At 38.2% G+C, this 26,766-nt stretch overlaps 1 protein-coding gene across 1 annotated transcript; it reads right to left on the bottom strand.

Annotated features, from left to right (window-relative positions):
* Positions 1-1,449: 1,449 nt before the first annotated feature.
* On the bottom strand, positions 1,450-17,243 carry C2H3orf85 (chromosome 2 C3orf85 homolog). The gene is made up of 3 exons (XM_055110863.2): positions 16,904-17,243; positions 5,437-5,570; positions 1,450-4,021 (listed from the first exon to the last, which is right to left on the bottom strand). Exons 1-3 carry the CDS (start codon positions 16,950-16,952, stop codon positions 3,932-3,934), a joined length of 273 nt encoding a protein of 90 aa, XP_054966838.2. The 5' UTR covers positions 16,953-17,243; the 3' UTR covers positions 1,450-3,931.
* Positions 17,244-26,766: the final 9,523 nt, after the last annotated feature.

The raw sequence follows: 26,766 nt of genomic DNA, 5'->3' as shown, positions 1-26,766 counted from the left end.
AGCACAGAGAAGTGTCAATAAGACTCCGCAGCCAGCCAAAGTGAAACCATGATTGAAGTCTAGACATCTCTTTTTGAGAAAGAGCCTCACTCTATCGCCCAAGCTGGAAGCAGTGGTGCTATCTCAGCTCACTGCAACCACCACCTCCCAGGTTCAAGCGATTCTCATGCCTCAGCCACCCAAGTAGCTGGAATTACGGGTGCAGTCCACCATGTCTGGCTCATTTTTTTTTTTATTTTTAGCAGAGATGGGGTTTTACCATGTTGGCCACGCTGGTCTCGAACTCCTGGCCTCAAGTGATCCACCCACCTTTGCCTCTGAAAGTGCTGGGATTACAGGAGTGAGCCACTGTGCCTGGCCAGAAGTCTAGACATTCTTAATTGCTGTTACAGAGCTGCCTCCAATTAGCTCTATTTAGACAATTTAAGCTTTAATTTTCATCGCCCTAAAATGGGATCTGTAGGACCTACCTTATCAGATTGTTATAATTCAATGGTAAAGGGTATAACGGTTTCGTATAGTGCACAGCAGAATATATATCTCAATAAATGTTTACTTCCTCTTTTTTAATCAGTCGAAGGTTTTGAAAAGTGGTTGAATAGGATACATAACAAGATTAGCACCATGCTTTTCATATCATCAAAGGAAGACTTGGAATTGTTTCCCCGTATTAATATGGCATTGAAATGTCCACTGGGAAAGCATGTGAATCAACATTACATGAATTCTAGAGGGTAGGATGTTCAAGAGACGTAAAAAGGGTCAGCCTGATCCTTGGCATATATGTTGACTTGTTCTACAGAAAATGCAGGAAAGCTTAGGCAGAAGAGTGCTTATGTAGGGTCAGACCAGTGAGCCTCAAATTTGGACAGAAGCCTCTGGGAGTCTGGATTTAGTAGGATTATCCTTACCTGTCATTTCCAGTTACATAGTGGGCCTCTGTATTAAGCAGGTGAAGAAGGCAAACCAAAAGAGTTCCCTTTAAACTTCACAATGAAAACCTGCTTCAGAAGAGTTCAGAGTCACCACAGTATTTACATTTGTAATCCTCCAGTACAATATGTAAACATGGTCGAATATTAAATGAATGCTTCTGTGAGGGTATTTTTGGATAAGATTTATATTAAATTGGTTGGCTTTGGGTTAAGGAGATTACCCTGTATAATAGGAATGAGACTTATTTAATCAGTTGAAGTCTTGGAAGGAACAAAGGACTGACCTATCGTAAGGAAGAGGGAATTCTTCCAGCAGACTGCGTTAGGTGTTAAATGCAGCATGGGCTCTTCCCCAGTCTAAAGTCTGCCTGCCCACCCTGAAGACTTTGGACTTGCCTGCCTCCATAATCACGAGCCAATCCCTAAAATAAATCTCTTTCTCTTTACAGTCAGTCCTCTATTTACTATGGTTCAACTTACAATTTTTCAACTTAATTATGGTGCGAAAGTGATACACATTCAATAGAAACCATACTTTGAATTTAGATCTTTTCCCAGGCTAGCAATATGTGGTACAGCACTCTCTCCTGATGCTGGGTAGCAGCAGCCAGCCATGACTCCCAATCAGCCACACAAACACAGTACTCTATAGTAGACCGTGTTGCCAGATGATTTTGCCCAACTGTAAGCCCAGGTAAGTGCACTGAGTATGTTTAAGCATGTTTGGTATGTTTTCACACTGCAATAAAGAGACTGGATAATTTATAAAGAAAAGAGGTTTAATTGACTGGCTTCCACAGGTTGTACAGAAAGCACGGCTGGGAAGTTCCCAGGAAACTTACAATCATGGCAGAAGGGTGAAGAGGAAGCAGGCAAATCTTCACACGGTGGCAGGAGAGAGCGAGGTAAGGGGAGATGCTACATACTTTTAAATAACCAGATCTTGTGAGAACTCTGTCACAAGACAGCACTAGGGAAATAGCACTAAACCATTAGAAACCACCCCCATGATCACCACACCTCCCACCAGGCCCTGCCACCAACACTGGGAATTACAATTTTTTTTATTTTTATTTTTGAGACGGAGTTTCGCTCTTGTTGCCCAGGCTGGAGTGCAATGGCACAATCTTGGCTCACCACAACCTCTGCCTTCCGGGTTCAAGTAATTCTTCTGCCTCAGCCTCCCAAGTAGCTGGGATTACAGGCATGTGCCACTACGCCCGGCTAATTTTGTATTTTTAGTAGAGACAGGGTTTCTCCATGTTGGTCAGGCTGGTCTCGAACTCCCGACCTCAGGTGATTTGCCTGCCTCAGCCTCTCAAAGTGCTGGGATTACAGGTGTGAGCCACCATGCCCGGCCATGGGAATTACAATTTAACATGAGATTTGGGTGGGAACACAGAGCCAAACCACATCAGTGGGCTAGGCAAAGCTATGAGGTTGGGTAGGTCAGGTATATTAAATGCACTTTTGACTTATGATATTTTCAGCGTGTGACGGGTTTATTGGGATGTAACGCCATCGTAAGTTGAGGAGCATCTCTATATATACATATCCTATTGGTTCTGTTTCTCTGGAGAACCCTAATACAGAGACATTCTCAATTTTTTATTAAATAATTAAAGAATGAAACTTTGTGTTAGTAAAACGTATATTATTGTTAAAACACTGAAGATATATTTATGTACACTCTCAAACTTATTTCCCACTGCAAAACTAAATGATTCATCATCTTTGTTTTGTTTGTTCAGATGTAATTTAAAAATCTATGTTCATATTTATTGGAAATGGATAGCAGTTAACTTAATAAGTTATAAATTAGCCTTAAATTTCTCACTGAAAACACCTCTAGGCCATAGGATGGGAAATGTGGAATACTGAGCAGCTGTCAGTGTCCTTTTGGAGAAGAAATTGCTGAGACCAAAGTCCTTCCAGTCAACTTCTTGGCATTTGGTTTTTCTGATTTACTTGCCACTCAAAAAGTGCTTAAGATTGTTTTAAGACCACATAAGATCAACTAAGGTCTTAGGGAAATGTTTCCATTTACCTTAAAAGGTAAAAATAAATTGTTTGAGAGAACAACTAAAATAGAGAATAGAGAATGGAGATAAATAGACTTCTGAGGACAAAAATTCCATTTACCTGTGATTTTGGGGGGCAATCTTGGCAATTAGTTGTATCATCTCAATGCTTCTCAAACTGAGGTGGTAATCCATGAATATTAGGAAAGTTATAGGATAAATGCAGTCCACTTTTCCCTATGGCCAATTTTTCAGTTTTAATTGAAAAAATTATAAAATGTGCCTGGCCAGTGAGTCAAAACTGTTATTTCACATTAAAACAAACATCAATAAATTGTGGAACAGAATGCAAAGCTTACAAAAATTTTACAAAACTTAGAAGAAATTTGCACTTACAAGTGAATGACTTCCATTGAGTTCCTAGCCACTATCTACTTGTTATATTAAAGTAAGGCTGTATTCTCCACTCAGCAGTACACTTTTGATGAAAAACGTTTCAAAATCATGGTTTTAAAATCGACTGACTTAAGAATGCGACAAGCACTGAAGAAGAGAGAAGAGGATCAGCTCTATTTGAGAGCTCCCTGTCCTTCTTTGAATTAAAAAACTCTCTCAAAGAAGAGGCAATAGAGAGTAAAAGCTATGAACAGAGTGGTTTAATGAAACTACTTTTTTTTTGTTTTTGTTTTTGCTTTCCTTTTCCCATAAATGCCATCATTTTGGTAAATGTTATTACTACAGCCTTTTTTTTTTTTAGTTCTTTTTTTGAGAACTACCATTTATTGAGAATGTCTTATTCCAGGTTTCTACATGGGTTTTCATAACTACTGTTTTCAACAACTTTGAGACAGGCATAATAAATAATGTAGTAAACAGCATGGATATACCCTCAGATCTCTAAAACCCATGGTTTTGGCACAATGCCATTCCAACCTCCGCCATCTTCATCCTCCTGCTTCAACCAGGAAAACATATTTACTGGGCAGTAGACATGTCAAAGGTGAAGGTATTCATATCCAAATAATACTGTGCTGTTGTTTTCAAAGCAATCCATGTTTCACGAGCCTTCAAGAAAAGGAAACACAAGTCATGATCTCTGAGTGTGTAGAACACATCTTGCATCAGTTATTCTGATTATCATACAGATATTCCTAAAAGATGAGAAAAATATAATGGAAGAATTATACCAAATAGACTTTGGTTTTCATACTTTTAATTATCTGTTTATTTCAATACTCAGATATTTTACAGTATTTGTGGGGCCACAGTATAAACCAATGTAGCAGAGTCTTGCTACATTACATAGTGTCTGTCAGTTGGTACAAATCTGGTCTACAAGTAGAGGCAGGAGTGTACCTGAAAATGTCAACATTCTATAAAGAAGACACAGTCTACCAGCCTACTTAATCACTTAATTGACCAAATAAACAAATGTCTTGTTTTAATAATGCTAAATAATGCCTATTGGACAAAAACAGCCATAAAACTGGATGCATTATTCAGTTAGTAGTTTTCATCAGCAAGTGCAAAACAAGCAGATCCTGGTAGACCGGTTAAGACCCAGTCATGTGGAGTACGGACAAGATCAAGGCCCCATGAAAACAAGGACATTCAACTTTTTATGACTTTATACAATCCTCATGCCTGATGATAAACAGATCCTGAGACATGTGGAAAGAAAGAAAGAATAAGTGAAAGAATTCATTCATTCATTATACAACTTTGTTTCCTAAATTGCTAAATTGTAAGAGGGAGATCATGAATAATTGAAATCCTCAGATAATTCAGCAATTTCATTTGGCCTGGAGTTTTAATGTCTTCTATCAGAAAAGTAAATATAGAATAAAAAAGGCCAATGCAAGTTTCTTCTTTGTTTCTTTTGCAGCGAGAATGCAAATGAATAGGAAAATGTACAAAAGGCAAGCAAAAGGAGGAACAACATTAAAGCCTTGAATAATTATCACCGGGGATATTTAGCTACTGAACAACTGAAAGTGAACTAAAGTCCGACCACTATCCATTCATCAATCTACACATACATGTAATAATTTATTAAGCTTTGACTATATAACAATCATTTTGCTAGTTCCCGAGAATAATTACCTTGAAGGATAAGATACAGACCCTACCTTTATAGTCTAGGTAGGTAGGTTGGGTACACAAAACAAGTAATTCCAATTGACATTTTGAGAGCTATTTACTTGTGAAAGAGCATGCAAAAAGGGAGAGAAGGAAAGACAAATGTCGCCCTGAGAAGAAGGGAAAGGCTTCAGAGGGACATTTGAGTCTAGTCTTTAAGCAAGAGGCAGAGTTTACTAGGCAAAAACCACTTCATGGGGAAGAAAAAGCAGATATAGTTCAGAGTGTCTAAAGATGAATAATCAGGGCTAGGCTAGTCATGTGTTAATTAGTGGTCAGCTAATGCAATGACTATTTAAAAAGATAAATGGTGAAGGACCATTTGTTTCTAATACAAATACCTGCTTAGCCAGTGTGTTTCCCCACACATCTGAACTGTGATCTGGGTCCCAGTAATCCTGCAAATTTACATGTCTTTTGAGACGTAGGAACTGGTTTGCAGGGTCCTCCAACAAAAATGGCGCTCCCAATGCTCCTGCAATTTAGAGTCCAAGAGCACAGCATCTTTTAGAGCAATAGTTTACATCTTAATGTTTCCTCTTCAAGAGACCCAGCTGTGATCTTTGGTAGGCTGGGGGCCTGAGGAGGAAACTCTGGAAAAGCTAAGCTGTGAGTGAGACAGCTACTCCTTGGCCCTTTGTCACCACTGTATGCTAACCACTCAGTTTGACCTGTATTTACTTCACCTTGAAAGCCAGTGCTATGTGGTGGATGGAGCAGGATATCAGAGCTTCCATACATGCATGTGGGCCTCCACACCTGGATTCGAATTCCAGCCCTATCACTTTTCGGGGAAAGTTGCTTGATTTCTTTGCACTTTAGTTTTCTTGCATGTTAAGGGGTATAATAATGCACACACACTTGCTGTAAGGACTGGATAAATTGATGACTATAAACTATCTGGCTCAAACTAGGCAGTCAACAATCTTATTCTTCCTTTCCTAGCCCTCCAAAATAGAACTGATCTTTCCGTTTGAACTAGGCTGCTCCCAAACCTGACACTGTGGTTTAAATTGTTGGCATTGATCAATTCACCATCAAATTTTGCAACTCCTTCCTTGTTGCAACTTGGAAACTTCCTTGTTTGCACCTTGTATTTTGCAACTCCTTCCTACTCCAGGATTAAGAAGAAAAAAGAGATGATAATTTTTAAAAATCCAGACTTTTTAAAGATCTTGAGATTTTAACAGTCTGTGTTGTATTTTCATTCTCAAGTAAAACACAATTGCTTTCAGAATTATAACTTGAACCAATACAAAGGAAGAACACATTCTCTCCTGACCTATATGTGACAACAATACAATCTGTTCATTGTGATAAAGAAGCATTTATTACAACATCTAATTGTGAGTAATGTTACATTAGGCACTTAACAACCTCATTATTAGCAGTCCTCTGTTGACAACCTTCTGTATAAACCTGGGTTATAGCAAGCTATACGGTATAAAAATTCCCTTCTATGGGGCTCTCTGTTTATTTGGGATCCAGGGTCAAAGATAAAAGACAAGACGAGGCAACACAAGATTTGATTGCACTAAAGGAATTTAGAAGATGTTGTTATTGAGCACTAAGACACTGGGGTACAAGTAGGCGTTTCCTCAGTCAAGGAAGTTGTTTCACCTGCTCCTTGAGGGAAAAATTGGATTTAGCAGGATGAGAGAAGGAGAAACATTTAAAAAAAAATTTAAGCCAGAGGAATGATGTGTTTCAGTATCTTAAAACAATAGTCAGAGTTGGCTAGATAGAAGAGTTTTATATAAAAAAAAATTAGTTAACATTTAAACTTAGGAGGTGTTAGTGACAGATGCCAGAATTAATACTGTTCTGCTGCTAGCTAATCCAATTTAGTATAATCCAACCAGCAAGTTTGTGGAAACCATCTTTTAAGGTGGCTCCCAAAAATTACTACTTCTTGTTATTCATATTCTTGTATAGTAGTCCCCTCTTTTATTTAATAGGGCTGACGTACATAACCATAAGCTACTGTGGAATGACTGTGTGCAATTTTTGTGGCTAGGATATAAAAGACGTTACAGCTTCTGCCTTGCCCCTCTTTTGGACCACTTGCTCTAAGAAAAGTCAGCTGCCATGTTGTGAGGGCACTCAAGCAGCCCTGAGGGAGAAGACCACATGACAAGGAAATGATGCCTCCCACTAATAGCCAGGTAAGCGAGCCATCTGGGAACCTGACGTTTTTGCTCCAGTCAAGCCTTCAGATGACTGCAGCCCCCATTGACATCTTTACTGCATCATCATAATAAATTCAGAGCCACAACCACTGAGCCAAGCCACTCCCAGATTCATGACCCTGCAACTACAATAATATGTTAGTTGTTTTAAGCTGTTAAGGTTTGGAAAAATTAGTTATGCAGTAGTAGATAACTTATAGAATGCATTATACACACTTATTGATGTCAAGGTAAATAGCTAATCACAAGGGTTGAGACTAAGTTGAGGCAAGTGAGACACCTAGGATAAAAGGAACTCACTTTCAGGGTCATACAAATTTTGTACCATAAGTTCCTCACTTCTCTCACCCTAGTCCTTGCTCTGATTATCATCATTGCATGGAAAGATAAACAAAAATAACTCTTGCTAATCACTACTGCATGCAAAGATAGACAACAAATAACCCTTACCATTAAAGAATTCACATTATAGTCAGAGTTCATATATAATTAGAAGAAGACATATTTGATCAGACCATCCATAGTTGGAGCAATTTTGATACTGTCATGGACACCTCACAGAGAAATTTGTTTTGAGTTGAGCTTCAAAGATTTGTTACACTTCAACAATGAGGATGAAGGGAGTAGAAGCAAAGCGCATGTATTCTAGGCTGAAGGAGACTGGAGAGTTAAAGAATGGAGGAGCAAAGGAAGATTCAGGGTTGGTGACTTTCATTTTACCAATATGATTGAAAGGTAGGGTTGTGGTATAGATGTGGTCAGAGATAACACTGGAAAGGTAAGTTGGAGCTCGATTCTGAATGATTTTAACTGTCATACCAAAGGGTTTGGGCTTTACTCTAAATAATTAATAATCATTTCTGAATAAGAAAATGATAGGAAGGACCAGATTTACTTTTTAAAAAAATTGTTTGTATTATGGTAAAATATGCATAACATAAAACATACCACTTGAACCAGTTCTGAGTGTTCAATTCAGTGGTATTAAGTACATCTACATTGTTTTGTAACCATCACCACTATCCATCTCCAGGACTATTTCATTGTCTCAAACAGAAACTCTTACTCTTTAAACAACTCCCCATTAATCCCTCCCCAACCCCTGGTAACTACTATTCTACTTTCTTTTCCTATGAATTTGCCTGTTCTAGGCACCACATGTAAGTGGAATCATAGAGTATTTGTTCTTTTCTGTCTGGCTTATTTCACATGGCATAATACCATCAAAGTTCTTCCACATTGTGACATCAGTATTTCATTCCTTTTTTAAGACTGAGTAATACTTTATGTATTTAATATATATGTATATATACCACATTTTATTTATTCATTCACAGATTTACTCTGAAAGATCCTTTTGTCAGTGGTGTAAGGACAGATAATAAAAGGAAGAGAAGAGTGAGGGACACGAGATCAGAGGCTATTCAATAGTCCAGATGAGAGATAAGAAGGGCCTGAATCTGGTGAATGTGGGATGGGAAAACAGGATTGATTTGAGGAAGACAGGAGGAAGGAACCCGCATTCATTTGGGCTGACCAGTGTGGACTAACCAGCTTTGATTTTTTCCTTTTAGATGAAATGCACTAATGGGTCACTTTTCAGATTTCTGATTATTCTCTTTGAAGAAAAGGTGTGTGTTACAGTGTTACATATTTTATGTGCTATTATTCTGTTAATAAATAGGTGTTTTTTTCAAAACAAAATTAGTGGCTGTGCAAAATAGATCCAATTCCATCAATAAACAATAAATAGCTCTAAGTAAATGATGCTTAGGATATGACTTATAGCTACATAGTGAATCTGTAGTAATTGCTTAAGATAGTGTTACTCGGAATTATATAAAAGTAAAACCAGAATTCTGTACCATAGTCATCCTGGTGCATTATACAATCACTAAGAAAAAAATGCTATTGCATAAATCTTGGCAGAGAAGCATGCTTTAAAATATATACAATAGCTATTTTAAGCTCTAATAATTCTGTCTTTTGTAAGTCTTTTACCTTTTTGTTCATGGAAAATGTTTTACCGATACAATCTCCTTCTCCTCCCTAGGACAAACCACCTACCTCAGCATTATAAGCCCGACAGGCATCCAATAAATCTTAATTGATGATGATGATAACACCACCCATGAGAGAGACAGAAACTAGTATTTATTATCCTACTTTACAAATTGAGAAAATTGACATGCAGAGATGAAATGACTCACTCAAGGTCATATAGTAAGTCAGTGGCAGGGCTGGAAATAAAAATGCAAGTAATATAGAAGGGCAGGCTATTATCCTCTCTGCTTGAGAAATTTCTCCTCCCTTTTTCATTCTGCGTGATCAACCTTGAAAGTTAGTGAGAGCAAGACCAGGGTTTTGTGTTTGTGAACCTATCTAATATTGCTGGGGTTTGAAAACTGAACCCTGAGTTTTATTGCTTTGTTGAGTTTTAAATGAGTTTTTTAAAAAAATGTAGGCAATATCAACCAGGTTAATGCCTTTCTTAAACTTCATGATCATCAGCTATGAAAAATATCCTTCTCTCTTTATTTACAACTCCCTACACATGCCCCTTTTTTCACCCACATCATAGTCAGCTTTAATAGGATCTGTAAATGTTTTGTCTAAACATTTCTTAAATATCCTCTGCAGAAAATTCTGTAAGGTAGAAACAAGGCAAACACTTCAGAGTATAAAGCAAACACTATTTGGGATCACAGCTCTCCTTACACAAGCCAAGAAGGATCAGAGACCCAGAGTCTTTTCTTGGCCTCGCCAGTGACCAGCTAGGTCATTGAGCCACTTCTTATTCCTGCACTTCCATTTTTTGTTCTGTGAAACAAGTCTGGATTACACAACCACTAAGGTCTTTTCCAGCTCTAATATTTTGATCTGGAATGTATTAATAACAAATAGGTCATTAATCAAAAACTACTTTCTATGCATGGTATCGTGTTATCGGAAGCACAGAGAATATGCTAAGTGGGCACAGTTCCTACTACTTTCAAGGAACTTACTGAAAAATTTAGCACTGCGACAGTCAGAAATAAGTGAAAGAAAGATCAAAGTAGACTTACCCAATAATTAAAACAAAACAGATAAAAATGTATTCATATTATGAACAAAGTGGGGAGTACCCATCGCAGGCTAATGAGCAGTATGAGCATAATGAAAACTGCATCATTAGAAATGAAAGTCTCTATGTTACTAGCACCCACAGAAAGCTGAAAAAAACTCTTTAAACATAATGGTGGGGAAAAGACAATATTCTATACCCTATACACATAACCTTGAAATGATACTTGTGGTAGGAACCTATATATCTAAAAGATCAGAAAGCCTAAGGTAAAATAAGATACAGAATTAAAGGACAGAGTCTGCTGGCAGATTTCTCTTTTCCCTGATGTAGAGGAAGCTCATTTAGGGTAAGCCTAGGCCCCTCTTCACCCCTATGTGTGCTCTGCTCCTGGGAAGGGGCAGTGCTTCAGTTAATTTGTAAATCCAAGAAGTTTAACTTGACCATGTCCAGCTTAGCTCTTTCTTCTTCTCTTGAGAGTAAACTGCCCTCCTAGGGCATGCTTCCTGTTCTGGTTCTGCAACCTGCAATTGGTTATAATTTGCCAAATTTGGGAGTCCAGTCATCAGGCCCTTTATGTACTTATACTAAGCTACATTTTCCAAATTAGCCCTTCTCAGGAATAAAGGAAATCGATTGCCTTCCATAATCTTATTTCTTTATTTCTCAACTTGATCAAAACTGGACAAAGAAGAAGGGTGCTATTTGTTGGAGGGTGGTGAAGAAAGAGTAGCTTAACCCAATAGTCTGTTGCTCAAAGCCTCACTAAAAAAGGAGGGAGAAAAAAAAAAAAACACAGCACATGCCAGGGCACTCCGGTGGGAGCTTGTCATTCCCAGATAGGCACAACCGAATTATTTCCCACATGTAACCTTCAATGTCTGTATGTTTTTGAAATAAATGCAATGAGATTCAGTGGGGTCAGAAGACATAAAATATCTGGGCAGATCCATAGGAGAGGTCTACTGCTAGCTATTTCCCTTAGGGTCTAGGTAATACTGATATCTGGGGTATTACCTGATACCTGCTACTAGAGATGGACAGTAAGCAGTGCAGTCTTGCTTAAAGTTCAAAGATATTTACGTATGGGATGGTGAAAGTAAAGCACTTAGCACTCAGCATAAGTACCTAATAATATTTATTGTTTACTATTTTTATTGAACTGCTGAGTCTCAGTCCTTGCCTTTAAAATATTTATTTTTAAAGAAAAGATGAAATAACTGCCCAGAAAATTATGGACACACACAAATTAAGTACTGAAATAAAGTATAAATGGTCACTAGGAGTAAAGTACAAAAGAGGATCTGGAGAAAAGGATATATAAATGTCTTAGTAATTGTGTAAAAATTTCAAAGATTTCTGTAAATGTAGGAGGAGTTACACGATTTAGTGAGAGACTAAAATACTCATGTTTACGTTCATATTTTCTAAAACTTGAATATTCTCTTTGTTAAGTAATTTTTTTTTCTTTTTGAGTGTAGTCTTGCTTTGTTGCCCAGACTAGAGTGCAGTGGCACGATCTTGGCTCACTGCAACCTCTGCCTCTGGGGTTGAAGTGATTCTTGTGCCTCAGCATCCCGAGTAGCTGGGATTACAGGCATGCACCACCACGCCCGGCTAATTTTTGTATTTTTAGTAGAGATGGGGTTTGCCATGCTGGCCAGGCTGGTCTTGAACTCCTGACCTCAAGTGATCTGCCTGCCTCTGCCTCCGAAAGTGCTAGGATTACAGGCATGAGCCACCACGCCCCACTAAGTAAGTAATTTTTATACACAATGGCATAGCTATTTTATTTCTTTCCCCATTACCTTTGGTCACTGACCCAAAAATGTGTAGTGGAAGACAGAAGAGTTGTGTTTAGTAGAACATATTCCCTCACTTTGCTTGAACTTGGATAAAAATTGGTGAGAAAAGGAGAGAGAGAGACAGATAATGGAAGAGAAGCAATTTGGGTTATGAGAGAAAAATGTGAAGAAGAAAAAGAGGAGAATAGAAGAAAAGAGATGGAGAGAGAAATCAAGAAAAAAATCAAAGGAAAGATAGAAAAATGAAGCGGGTTTACAAAAGACAAAAGGTGAAAAGCCACAGGGCAGATAAAGGAAGTAACACAACAGAAGGCAAAGAGGGTGAAAGGAAACTGGAAAAAATGGAGAGGGGTGCTGAATTGCTGACCGGCTCTCATATCCTAGTGTCCTGTTCAGAGGTCTAACAGGGGCCGGGTGGGGTGGCTCACACCTATAATCCCAGCACTTTGGGAAGCCAAGGTAGGTGGATCACCTGAGGTCAGGAGTTTGAGACCAGAATGGGCAACATGGTGAAACCCCGTTTCTACTAAAAATACAAAAATTAGCCAGGCATGGTGGTGCATGCCTGTAATCCCAGCTACTCAGGAGGCTGAGCCAGGAGAATCGCTTGCACCTGAGAGGTAGAGGTTGCAGTGAACTGAGATCACACCACTCCACTCCAGCCTGAGCGACAGAGAGAGACTCCGTCTCAAAAAACAAAAACAAAAACAAAACAAACAAACAACAGCAACAAAAAAACAAAAGTCTAACAGGATGCTTTTTAACTGACCTTTTAACTCAGTAACTTCCACTTTACTGGCATTACAATTGCTGACATATTGAGTATTTTGGAAAGTAAACAGGAAGTGGTGTCACTTGGGTTTAACTTAAATCTGTTCTAACCTGCTCTTAACACACATACACAATGTTGGCACTCACTCTTATGGCCACAGAATTTCCTTGGACATGTTTTTGGAGCTGGTGGTTCTTTTATTACTTTTAATCTTGTAGACATGGAAATTCATAATTCATGAAAGGCAGCATTGTATTTGATTCAATAGTGACTCTTTCTGGGTCATTGCCTACATGTGTTGATGGGATCCCCATCTCCATATACATATGACAGATGATGCCATATGTGTAGGAAAACAGTTTTTCTACAGCACCCAGACTGCTCAATGAATCTAGTCATAAGCAATGACATTGAGACAACCGAGTATAAAGGGGTCCCGGGAGAACCTCCGACCAGCCTGGTCACTGGGAGAAGGGGTGGACCCACGGAAGCTCAGGCCGTTTGCAGCGGGGAGGGGCCTGGCCCTTCCTATTCCTGTGTAGGAACCTGGGATTCAATCTGTGAAATGAGGGCCTGTTAACAGGAACCATTCTCCCACTTTGCTGTGTTGTTTTACCGTTTTCCTTTTCGTCCAATAAATTCCGTCCCCTTCACCCTTCAAAGTGTCTGCAAACCTAATCTTTCCTGGTCACATGACAAGAACCTGGATTTTCCTACAACAACATTTTTTTTTCCAACCAAATTATTTTCCAGTTTATTCTCATTATGTGTCTTCTTGAGAGTATCAATCAGTCATAAGCCCAAGTGAGTAGGTAAAATTAAGAACAAAATCTTTTAAAATAAACCAAAACTGTGTCAGAGAATACAGAATCTCTAAGGAATTGGAGGGCTGCAGGGATGACTGAAAAGGGCTAGTCTTCCTATGGTAGAGAAGAAAGCAAAAAGAAAGGGATTGGGGATGCTGACAGGGTTGTGTGTTAGAATATGTGAGCTTAAAAGCTCTTGTCAAAAAACAAAGCAAATCAAAAATCTTTCAAGACAAACTGGCATTGGTTACTAACTGTGGAGTGAAAAATAAGAGGTGGAACTACCAGAGGAAAAACAGACCAAAGGCAGCTTATTATTATCCCTGTCTAAAACCAGAAGACATACTTGCACTTTATGGACAGATCTGATCACAGGTCAACAATATGGGCATGGACCCCCAAATCGTTTCGTGTATGGGTCAACTCCAGCTGCCAAATCCAATCAGGAGAACATGATTGCTGAGGGAAAATAAATCTATTTTTCATTTTAGCAGAACAATGAAAGCAATCCTTTAAAAAAATACAGAAATGAGAAACAACAAAAAAAACCCAGTATAAATCTTAATAGCATTCAAAAGTTGGTTCACTTAGAAAAACACTTTTCAAATATGTTTTTTTTCCATATTTCCATATTTCCTTTGTATGTGATATAAAGCTGTTTGGTTTTAATAAATGCCCTGTTGCTACTCTTCACCATTAGTACAACTAGGAACTGTCACTGAAAGTCATTGGTGGTGTCCTGGTTCTGCTCAATTTTGTCAGGTAAGGTCACCCAGCTTCTTAACTCCTGGTCGTTTCTTGTGGAAGCAACGGCTATGATACTGCCTCCACCACTTTTTCAAGAGGAGGTCTTGCTCTGTGAGCTGCTGCTAGCCCATGTCAGTCACTGCAGTGCCAGAGGGGAGAGTTTGTGTAGCAGAAAGAAGAGTTTTGTTCTCATAAGTGGTAGATGTAGGATTAGGACATGAATGCAGCTTCTACCATTGATTGACTGTGTAGCTTGGTCACTTGAATTCCCTAAGCCCTCAGTTCCCTCTTTCTGTAAAATGAGTTCAGAGTGGTCATGAGAACTGACTAAGATAGCTTATGCAAAGCCCCTGACACATAAAAGGAATTTAAATTAGTAGCATTAATATTTGCTGATTTCATTATAGAAGAAGGCAATTAAAAAATTTTTTCTTTATCTCTCCTTCATTTCTGAAAGAAGGCAATTCTTGACCTAAATGTTCAAGACAGGTTTATATGCTTATTTTTTAAATCAAGTCACAACACTTGAACTTCTAATTCTCTGACTAGAGAATCAGCTCCAATGCGTATAAGTTACTGTTTTGAAAATAATCAATAACTTGTCAACTCTGCCCATAAATTTAATTACTTGGATAAGACCTTTCATTGTTTTTGGCCTCAGCATTCCCATCAGGAAAATAGATAAATGAGACCTTCTCCCTACCTCCCTTAAATCAAATTCTAAAGAAAAGTAATTTGTTGGACGACTAAGCTATAATAGAGAAAACTTAAAAAACATGAAAATAAACTTTAAAAAAATAGTGGTTTTCTTATAATAAGCAGAAGGGCTTCAGAGAAGTACAGATGAATAGGCTGTATTCTTAAAAGAAAATGTGGAGGAAAAGAAGCAAAGAAAGTTCATTCAAGCTACTACTTTCTTCTGTAGAGCTACATGATGTAGAAACTGTCAGCTAAACCAGTTATTGTAATGAATGAATCCAGTTCTGAAGACGTCAGTCTCCTCAATCTGCAAGCAGTGAAGCCTTCTTTCCTGAGATCTGAAGGGCTAATCCAGCAGTGTGCATACACCTCTGTCCTTAGTTTCTAGGTCTCAACTTGCTATTTCATAAACTTCAACTAGATAACTTTATTATTTTTTTTTAGAGTCAAGTCAATCAAACCAGTTGTCTTTATAGGTAGACATATTTGTATCTCAGTTGGAGTTGAAGTAAATTCAAACTTGTTTCTTAAGAAAGTCTTTGAAGCCTCTTTAAAAATTTTGCAGAACCATTTCCTTTGTCAAATATTTTTGACCCTGCAGCATTCATAGGTGAATGTGGACCAGCCGGCATTGCTTTAGCCTTGCAGGCATCCACCACCGCTACCCCCTCTAAAGTCAACTGCACGGATCAGTGGTCAAAGCAAAGCATTACACCGGTGAGTTATAACCAGCTAATGTCTTTAAATTACAATGTGCTCTGAGACACTCACTTAAACTGAGCCAGCCTCACTTTCTTCATCTGGCAATGTGGGCTGTAATTGTGTATGATTGTATATGCTTTGGTTATAACTGCTTAATAATAACTTGGCTAAAAATGTTTCAATCACATATTTAAACATGACCCAACAGCAAATTGCAATATTTATGATTAAAACTCATTATTAAAATTATTTCTATGTTTAGGAATTGAAGGCTTATTTTATACATATATATATATATACACACACACACATATATACATCTATCTAGCTGTGTGTGGGAAGGGCTTCAGGAAAAATATAATTTTTGTGCATGAGTCTCAAGATTTTCATAGAAGCAAAAGTTTATTCTAATTTAAGCATCTGCATCAGAAATATTTATAAATTATAGAGATTTAACTGTGAAGATAATTTATATCTTTGTAAGTATTTTCAGTTTTTGTTACAAGCAAAACAAATGACCTCTCAGTTCAATTTTGATAGAAGCCACTGAGTTACCGGGTCAGTTTGGCAGCAAATCGCCTGGCCTCTGGTGCCTTCCTTGATCTGCCTTTAAAGCACCACTTTGAGCTACAGCTTGCCCTAAAGGTTAATAAATTCATGTTCCCAAAGTACTTTGAGGTCTTCATATAATGGTACTATGTAAGTATTATACTTCTGAAAGATATTTTAAAATTTTCTTTGTTCAAGGACACAACAGCACTTCTTTGGAGGCAGCAATTAGACTTCTTAGCAACAGTATCATGTTAATATATAATTAGAAATAAAATGATCACACACACACACACACACAGTTAACATTAACATGTTCAAAACCACAGCCTTCTACAATAGTTTGGTTTCCCCAGTGCTATAGAATAGGCCTATGGATAAAAACGTGTTTGTTCATTTCTTTAAGAAGACAAAAGGTATTATCAACCTGATGGCTGTAGGAGACATGATCAATAAAAAAGAAATAGGCTCTTACCGATAAGCAATGTTGAACACAGGACTACTTGAAGCGTTTTATAGGCCATGATCCTATTTTGGGAAAAAAAAAAAAGATTTATTTACTTTAATTTAGCTGGAAAAAGCTTTAGGGTATATCAGGTACTTTTCAGAAGTATAAAGCATTTGTTGCATACCTGGAAGCCCTGTGAGCTGAGACACAGAGAGAGGCTGAGGTGGCTTTTTTATACACCTCTTGCCTTTTTACCCTTTGGACTTTTTGAACTGGCTTTTTACAGGCTGTTCTTATGTGGGTAATTTATTTATTTACTAATTTTACCGTCTACATAGATTAACGTAATGTTAAAAAAAGGTAGAAAAACTGGATCACTCACATATTGCTGGTGGAAATGTAAAATTTTCCAGTCACTTTGTAAAACAGTTTGGTGGTTTCTTAAAAATTCAAGCTTGCAATTACTGTCCAACCCAGCAATTACACTACTGGGCCTTTGTTTCAGAGAAATAAAAACTTAACGTTAAGAAATAATCTGTAGAAGAATGTTCATAACAGCTTTATTAGCAACAGGCAAAGACTAAAAACAAGCCAGATGTCATTCAACAACTGAATGTTAAAGAGTGATGTATCTATACCGTGGATTACTACCAGCAGTCATAATAATAACTATTAAAAATAATAATTATTGGCTGGGTGTGGTGGCTTACACCTATAATCCCAGCACTTTGGGAGGCCAAGGTGGATCACCTGAGGTCAGGAGTTCGAGACTGGCCTGGCCAACATGGTGAAACCTGGTCTCTACTAAAAATACAAAAATTAGCCAGATGTGGTGGCATGCGCCTGTAGTCCCAGCTACTTGGGAGGCTGAGGCTGGAGAATAGCTTGAACCTGGGAGGCAGAGGATGCGGTGAGCTGAGATCATGCCACTGCACTACAGCCTGGGCGACAGAGCGAGACTCCATCTCAAAAAAAAAAAAAGTTTAATTAAAAACAAGGAATGTTTTACTGCATTGTAAAATGTGTTTGTTTCCAAAAACAGTACATAATCAATACAACCAGAACAGTACTTTCATTTTTCAAACAATTGCCCTTTTCAGTGCCTTGATTAATCGACTGAGTTCATCATCATACAATTTATTCTTAATGACAAATTATGCCTGTGTGCCAGTTTCATTAAGATTATGCAATCTGTAATGAATTGGTATGGATCTATAAAAGTGGTAGAAAACAACTTTGTTGATGACTATCTTTAAATTGTAAACGGTGTTTAGAAACCTACCTGGGAGTTATGCCTCCATTTAATGATAAATGAAAGGTTTTAGAAGACAGCTAACTAGAAACACACACTGCAAAATCTTGGAAGCTTAAGCCATGTGTCCACCTATACAAGGTTTTGGAGATGCAATAGCTGTTGCCACAATTCTGTAAGTCTCCATTATTTTTTACTTTGTAAAGAGGTATAAATTTTTAGTTGTGTGATAAACTAGAATAATATCAAGAAAATAATAGGAAAATACTTTTTTTTCTTTTTTCTTTTCTTTTTTTTTTTTTAATTTTGCTTTAAGTTCTGGGACACATGTGCAGAACATGCAGGTTTGTTACATAGGTATACATGTGCCATGGTGGTTTGCTGTACCCATCAACCCATCATCCAGGTTTTAAGCCCCGCATGCATTATTAGGTATTTGTCCTAATGCTCTCCCTTCCTTTTCCCCCCGACCCGCTGACAGGCTCTGGTGTGTGTATTCCCCTCCCTATGTCCATGTGTTTTCATTGTTCAACTTCCACTTATGAGTGAGAACAAATACTTTTGTTTTTCAAACTGCGAGATCATGGCACCAAAAGAGAAATTTATCTTTCTTTTCTCTACTTTTATCATTCTTCAACCTATAGGCCTAAAGTGAAGTTTGTCTGGAGGAGGAATGGGAGAGGGGCTTTGCTTCCTATCTCTTTTACCTTATTTCTCTCAATGGGTCATCAGTCAATTATTTTGGATGGGTTAGATAATGCAAGTGTAAAATAATAACAGCTATTCCATAAATTTTTACATACATTTTCTCATTTAATACAGCAATTCTATGGAGACAGTATTATCAAGTTTCATAATTTGTCCAAGGTGTGTTCAGAAATAACAGGGTAAAGCTTTACAGCAGAAGTAGAGATGTGGTTCACACACAAGAGCATGAGCCAGTAAAATGAGACAAATTAGGTAAGTGTGGCCCCAACTGGGCCCAGAGGTGAATGTGGCCTGGGCAACTCAGTTTTATCGGGAAGGTGAAGATATAATACAATATCCTTCATGGGCCAGAAACTGTTATCCTTCCTGGTGAATGAAGCCTTCTCAGATCCCCCAATTCAGATTTGGCTGCTTTTTCTTACATCTGCATACCTTTAATCGTTAGGCCATGTTTTCCCACACGATGGTTATGTAGGTACATTTCAGTATTTCCGGGTAGATTATGTGTTTCCTGAAGGCTGGTACTACCTTTTACTCCTGTTTGTGTGCCTTCAGTGCCTAGCACAGTGCTGGTCATATAATAGTTCTCAGTAAACATTACTGAACTTAATTGAATTAACTGATTCAAATTAAATTGAATTAATTGGAGTCAGTATTTTCCTGCACTGGCCTATCAGTTTACAGTCTTTTCTAACTGGCTACAGAAAACAAATAGAATATTGTAGTTTTGTTTTGATGTTGATGCTTGGGTTTTCAATAGTTTTCCCCAGAACTTGTCTCTTCTTATGATCTATGAAAGAAAAAAGCTGAAATCCATGAAAATTGGCAATCTTAATTATAAAGATATAGAAATGCTCTTTGAAATCAAATTGGAATATCTTTGAAAAATAGAAAGATCAAGTGGGAAGAATTAATGAAGCTTGTCAACGGAGTCTGTTTACAACTCTGATGCTTTATACTTAGAAATCATTACTTTAATATGATATGACAGACCTTGGTAAGCTCCCATATTACATATCAACGAAAAATAAATGTTAGAAGACAAACATGTGAAATCAGATCTGCTATCATTTAAAAAATTTTAAAGAAGAAAAAAGAAAGGTTAAAAAAAAAACAAAAACCTTTTGGCCGGGCACGGTGGCTTATGCCTATAATCCTAGCACTTTGGGAGGCTGAGGCAGGTGGGTCACTTGAAGTCAGGAGTATGAGACCAGCCTGGCCAACATGGTGAAACCCTGTTTCTACTAAAAATACAAAAATTAGCCGGGCATGGTGGCACGCACCTGTAGTCCCAGCTACTCAGGAGGCTGAGACAGGAGAATTGCTTGAACTAGGGAGGCGGAGGTTGCAGTGAGCCGAGATTGCGCCACTGCACTACAGCCTGGGTGACAGAGCAAGACTCCGTCTCCAAAAAAAAAAAAAAAAAAAAAAAAAAGAAAAAGAAAAAGAAAAACTAAAAAAAAAACCCAAACAAAAAAACCTTTACACTATCAAGAAGCAAGCCGAACTTAGTTTCTGTTCTGAGTCATGCCAGCAAGGCAATCCAACTCTACAAACCACAAAGCTTTGGAAAATGTAATGCTCATTTACAAAATTCTGATAAGAAGGAATGAGGGCATAGTACAGCTTGGTATGATTCAATGTCATCACTGGCATCAGTAAAAGGTGGAGAGCCAGCCAATGTGTTGGGGGAGGAGAAGATATTAACTCTTAACTAAACATTGAAATGAACTTTCAACTACAGTCAACTTATTGGAAGTGAGCAGGTGATAGCACTTATTTATATGAAGTTATTTGAGACTCTCAAATAATTGCTACATGAGAACAAAGTTTTACTATAGTACCTGTTAAGGGAATCATTTTTAACTGATTTGACAGGTTTACTATAATTTGTATTGTTAGTATAATGTGTCATCATTATCAGGTCAAACCTCTCAGGGGGGCCATTTGTTTCCTAGGACTGAGAGAATATCCTGGTATTTAAGCAGAGAATGACCTAGCAACCACATCCTAAGAATGAATGACGGTTTCTGTAAAGTCTTGAGCTACCCGCAGAAAATAGCTCTTTAGCAAGGCACAAGATAACAAGATTCAGACCTAGTTGGTGTAATTAAAAACTCCTTTTCAATTATTGTGTAGAATATGGTTCTGTCTTGGAAGCTGAAACATTTGTTTTCATTTTTTTCTCAATTTAAGAATAAAATCAGGCCTTGCTGAGGACACAGATGAAGTATATTCCCTATTTAATCTTTCCACTCAACTCAAGTACACTATACTTCTTCTCGTATCTACTGAGGCTTTAATGCTGCTGTCATCAGGACATGAGGGCATATATTCACCATATATTAACAGTAGGAGCCAAATTAACTTGGAGAAATTAGCTAAAAGGTTAGAGAAATGTATTCTGCCCTTGTATTCATTTTAATGTGGTTACTGCAGGCTTTAAAATTTGGTACAGCCTAGCCTGGGCGACAGAGTGAGACTCCATCTGAAAAAAAAAAAATTTGCTACAGCCTGAGATAACTTAGGCTTAATGTTTGGAAATGTAGCTTAAGGACTTGAATAAGTAGTTGTAGGTAGCTCAGGATCTTTCAAAGACTGACTGATCCTACCTGCATTGAGGAAGAGGAGAGCTCCCCATTATATGGGGCTTAATTTTCGTCTTAAGATCAAAGGTCATATTGGATCTTGGATCTTAAAATGACCAATCTTGGATCTTCAGATGATCCAATATGAACTTGGATCTGAAGATGACAATTAAGCTCATGTTGTCCAAGGTCTCTTTCTTTTCACTCTTTTCCATTTATTTCCTAATTTGTATATGCACCAAAGAGCAACGTTAAAAGACAGAAAATTGAGAATTTAGTTTTATCCTTCAGTTGTTATTCATTTATTCAACAACTATTTATCAGACACTTTCTAGGCTCTAAGTACATTTCAAAATCCATGTATTTGAACATATTCCATGTGCACTGTTCCAAGTACTAGCATTACAAACAGACATCAAAATTGTTCCTTGTGTGGGAGAAGATAGTTTCAGGGAATGTTTCCCAGTGAGGTGAGTTGGATTTTCCCATGAGGACAAATTGAGTGGGGGGAGGAAGAAAAATCCAGGAAAACAGAGCCTGAGGAAAGGTCAGGGGACTTGAATGGACACTATGCATCAGCAAGGCATCATTTGGGGCCATCACAGTACATTTATGAATACTCTTCAGGCCTACTTTAAAAACTTTCTGTTACTGATGTTCAATAATTTCAGTGGTTTCTGTTGGTTGTCACTATAAACAAGTTGGAGTCATTTAAAGATGTGTCATTAATACAAATGTATACAGTCTAGCAATTTAAGTAAAACGCCAATCTGCTATATGGTATGGTATTAGAGTCACACAGCTTCGTGATTAAGCTTTGCGGTAATGCATGCCAAGGCATTTTTCTCATTACACTCTGAATAATTGATAGTTGACAATATGTGACATTTATTGAGCATCAGCAATGTGCTAGCTCGCTTACAGAGCACAGAACTATCAAGGGACCTTGCCCAATTGGCTCACTATCAAAACACAGTCTGTCATTTCCTAAGTCTTCCATGCTTCACTAAACTAAAAGAAAAAAAAAAGCGTTTCTGGAGATTCACTGTAGAATTGAACAAGGCCAGATTTTCTCTGCAGGTAGCTCTGTGGACATTAATATTAGTTCCATAGGGATTCAATCTGTTCCCATGGTTCTGGTAATCACAGAAGATAAACTTGATAATCTAGCGTAGATTTGAGGTAAAGGCTGTTCTAGGATTTATGATACTTTTTCTGCTGCAACCTGTAATTGAGCCCTCAGCAGTGTGACTTTCTCAGGATCAAAACTAAGTACATGTGTTTCAGTCCAGCACATGTAAAACCAACAGTTGGATTCACCAGGGAAAGGCTTAGCTTTGAAGGATTTAAAGTATTCCTTGAAATTCCTGGGTCCTTGAGGAAAAAATCAGAGACTTGATACAGCAAAGGGATATGGAGGAAGGTGTATGGCAATTAAATGCCATGAGTGGGTAGGGGAATAGGAGAGAGTAAACAGAATTCTGAGTCCTGGCTTGGAAGGTGTAAGAGGTTAAAAGGAGAACATGAGGGATGCCACAATGGATGAATAAGAATAGCAGAAATTACTTCTTATGCATGATTGTTGGGTAGCTGTATTAGTTTTCTAGGGCTGCCGTAACTAAATGCTACTGCCTGGGTGGTTTAAGTAATGGAAATTTATTTCTTACAGTTCTAGAGATTGGAAGTCCAAGAAGGTGTTGGCAGTTTGAATTCCTCTGAAGTCTCCATTTTGGCTCTTTTCCGGCCACTCTCTTGCTACCTCCTCACATGGTCATCCTTCTGTGCACATACGTATCTCTGGTGTCTGTGTCTTAATCTCCTTTTCTTAGAAAGACACCAGTCCAGATTGGATTAGCACCCATCCCAACAACCTTATTTTTAATTAATTACCTCAGTAAAAGCCTTATCTCCAACTACAGTCACAATCTGAGGTACTGAGGGTTAGGGCTTTAACATATGAATTTCGGGGGAGGCAACACAATTCAGTCCATGACAGTAGCAAAGACAAAACCCTTCAAATGTGGGCAGTTTTGTTACTACCAACTTCTGATTTTCCATAAAGAAAAGGACTTTTTTTTTTTTTTTTTTTTTCCTGAGATGGAGTCTCAGCTCTGTCGCCCAGGCTAGAATCCAGTGGCGCAATCTCAGCTCACCTGGGTTCAAACGATTCTTCCGCCTCAGCCTCCTGAGTAGCTGGCATTACAGGCGCACGCCATCATGCCCGGCTAATTTTTGTAGAGATGGGGTTTCACCATTTTGGCCATGCTGGTCTTGAACCCCTGACCTCATGTGATCCACTCGCCTCGGCCTCCCAAAGTGCTGGGATTACAGGTGTGAGCCACTGTGCCCAGACAAAAAAAGAGTTTTTGGAAAGCTGATAGAGAATATCAGAAGGAACAGCCCCAGTAGAACGGGTCCACTGATGAATTGTTTTTTCTTTCTTTTCCTTCTTGAATAGAAGAGAGGTTTGAGAAAGACAAGAAATGCTATTCTACAATCTTCCCTCTCCATCTCCCGATTCCATTTCCTTCCTAGTAATTCAAAATTGTTAAATTATTTGTATCTCTGGGCCAACATGTTAAAGCTAATGTGAAATTTTAGTTCTCACTCCCACTGAGGTCACCCAACAGGTTGATGGGTTAATTTCTTTTTCATGGAAAGAAGATGTACCAGAGCAGATGGAAATGGGCAAGAGTGAGTTGGGGAGATTGCCAGGGGCTTCCTATATCCATGGCAGGCCTTGGCTCCATTTTTTGGAGGTTCCTCAGGTAGAATTAATGACTTTCTCATGAGTCTTAAATCCAGATTATTTAATTTATTCTGGTCATGTAATAGGCATTAAATGACTTAGCATAATCATTTTTCTTTGTTATCAGTTGTAATATATGTTTCTCAAGCAAGCCTGAGAATATTATCCTTTGGAACTAGAAAATCAAATTTAGTGCATGTTCCAAGTATCTCAAAACTATTATTATCCCCATACCAAGGGTTCCTAGGAGGAATTTTGTAGAAATTCCACTTTTAATAGAGGTATAATGGTTACAGAGTCTGGCCTTTTTGATGTTCCAGTATTAGTAGGATGCTGTATTTTCCACTGTTACCATCAGATTTTCTTCTCAAGAGTAGTAAGCCCATATGGTTTGGCTGTGTCCTCACCCAAATCTCATCTTGAATTGTAGCTCCCATAATCCCCACCTGTCATGGGAGGGGCTTGGTGAGAGGTAATTGAATCACGGGAGTGGGTTTTTCTCAGGTTGCTCTCATGATAGGGAATAAGTTTCATGAAATCTGATGGTTTTATAAAAGGCAGTTCCCCCGAACACACTCTCTCTTCCCTGCTGCCATATAAGATGTGCCTTTGCTCCTCCTTGGCCTCCTCCCATGATTGTGAGATCTTCCCAACCATGTGGAACTGTGAGTCCATTAAACCTCTTTCCTTTATGAATTACCCAATCTTGGGTATTTCTTCATAGCAGTATAAGAACGGACTAGTACCTAAGCCTTTGGTTACTCTAGATGAGAACTATGATGCTATAAAGACAAGAGCTTTGGGTGAAGAGTATAGACATATAGTCCTGAAAAGGAAAATGAAAAAAAGGAAAAGAAACTACAAACCTAGAAAGAATAAACGACATTAGCACCCAATCTTAGATAATTAAACAAAAATATTTAATGATCTGATTGAGATACAGGTATAAAGATGAGACTATGGCAGAGGTTGGGGTATGTCTGTGCACCAGAGGCAGGTGAAAGACACAAGAGGGGGTAGGTATATGACCAACTATATACAATTTTGTCATACACCTAGCTGTCTTGAATAAAGTTTGTAATGTTTCAAACAGTCCCATGAACTCCTTGGCATATGGTATGCATCTTTCTGGGAGAAAATTTTGCCAGTGGGAAATTAATTATAATAAATATTCATTATCTCTGGTATTTTTGAAGACTTTTATCTGTAAGGGTTGGATATATGAAAAAAGAAAATATCACTTTTGGAGTGGTTGCTTTCGGAGTGATGATATCCACTCCAACTATCACTCTTCATTAGTGACAGGCTACCTAGAGATGGGGGCCCCCTTAGAAGATGAGGTGATTCACTTTGGCAGGGAGTGACATTCTAAATAGAGACAACCCATCTACTAGTTTGATAGTAACTGATTAGAGGGTAGAGAGTGCTTCTTCCAGGAGTAGGGGAAGGACAAGTGAGTGATTTCAAGACAAATAGATACTCCCATGCTTCCCCCACCAAAAAAAAAAAAGAGAGACTGAAAGATGCTTGTTACAGAGAATGATGCAAAGGCAGGAAGCCACTGTGGAAGGGATTCAGACTCAGAACGAACAACTCACTCTCCTTCCCAACCTCTCTACACAAAAAGGTGTGGAATTTGGAAACCTGAGAGATGTCATGGAGTTTCAATCCCCATATACACATGGCATATCAAAGCCGGTTGGCATTTTTTATTGATTCAATGTTTTCCAGTGGCATTTCACATTATCAGTCAGAAGACCCACAAAGATGCTCCATCATTAACCTTCATACCAGGATAAAGTCTAAGAGTCAGTCCCCTTATCTGAACAGGAATTCAGTCCCCATTCAAGCTAGGAATATCCAGCAAATGCCTCTCAGCCAGAAGAGCAGGATAATATCAGTGTTTCACAATTTGGAACCTTGAAACTAGTGCTTTTACAATCAGCCAGCATTCAGCAATTCTCCTCCACCACACCCTATCATTTTTTCCCAGGGCTATCTGTACAATGAAAGGTATTATGCCTTGTTGAAGAAATTTCAGGCTACAAATAAAGGGATGGCGGAGTACTGGGCTGATGGTAGAGAGTCCCTGACATCACATTATAGGCTTATTTCTTTTAACAGGTTGGGCTTTTTAAAAATTATTACTTTATGGTCATATAATTATTATGGTGAAACAAAAATAATGAACATCCAATGATAAAATAAATAAAACAAAAAATTATTCTAAAAGTGTGCAGTTTTGGTTATACACAAATGCTGTGCCTATTTTAAAATGCTTTTATTACAACTGTGAAAGTTGTCAGAATTAAAATAGTCACTAGTGTTAAAACAAAAACAAAAAACCTGACAAAATTGCCGGGGAAGGCCAGGCAGAGAGGGTTCTCATGCTTGTATGTCTGATAACAAAACTATCATAGAAGACTTTGCAAAAATCATAACCTTGTATAAAGGCCATCGTGACCTCACACAAAAAATACTTTTGCAAGAACGTCTGCCCAGCAACTGCTCCTCTAACCTTGGACGGGAATCACCTTTGCGTTGTTGATCTTTGTAGCCAAGGATAATTATTTCAAAACAATTATGTTATCCT

Source organism: Pan paniscus, chromosome 2, assembly GCF_029289425.2.
Source record: "Pan paniscus chromosome 2, NHGRI_mPanPan1-v2.0_pri, whole genome shotgun sequence".
NCBI lineage: Eukaryota > Metazoa > Chordata > Mammalia > Primates > Hominidae > Pan > Pan paniscus.
The sequence above is the reverse complement of the archived record's forward strand: the minus strand, read 5'-3'. Positions and strand labels throughout refer to the sequence as shown.

What these genes read in the sequence shown, in the direction of transcription:
- C2H3orf85 (XM_055110863.2), bottom strand. Translation starts at nt 16,952, where the DNA reads ATGGCCTATAAAACGCTTCAAGTAGTCCTGTGTTCAACATTGCTTATC. An exon ending in GTGTTCAACATTGCTTATCG is followed by an intron (nt 5,571 to 16,903) that starts GTAAGAGCCTAT and finishes TCTAAATTGCAG; the next exon opens with GAGCATTGGGAGCGCCATTT. An exon ending in GAAACACACTGGCTAAGCAG is followed by an intron (nt 4,022 to 5,436) that starts GTATTTGTATTA and finishes CTTTTCTTGAAG; the next exon opens with GCTCGTGAAACATGGATTGC.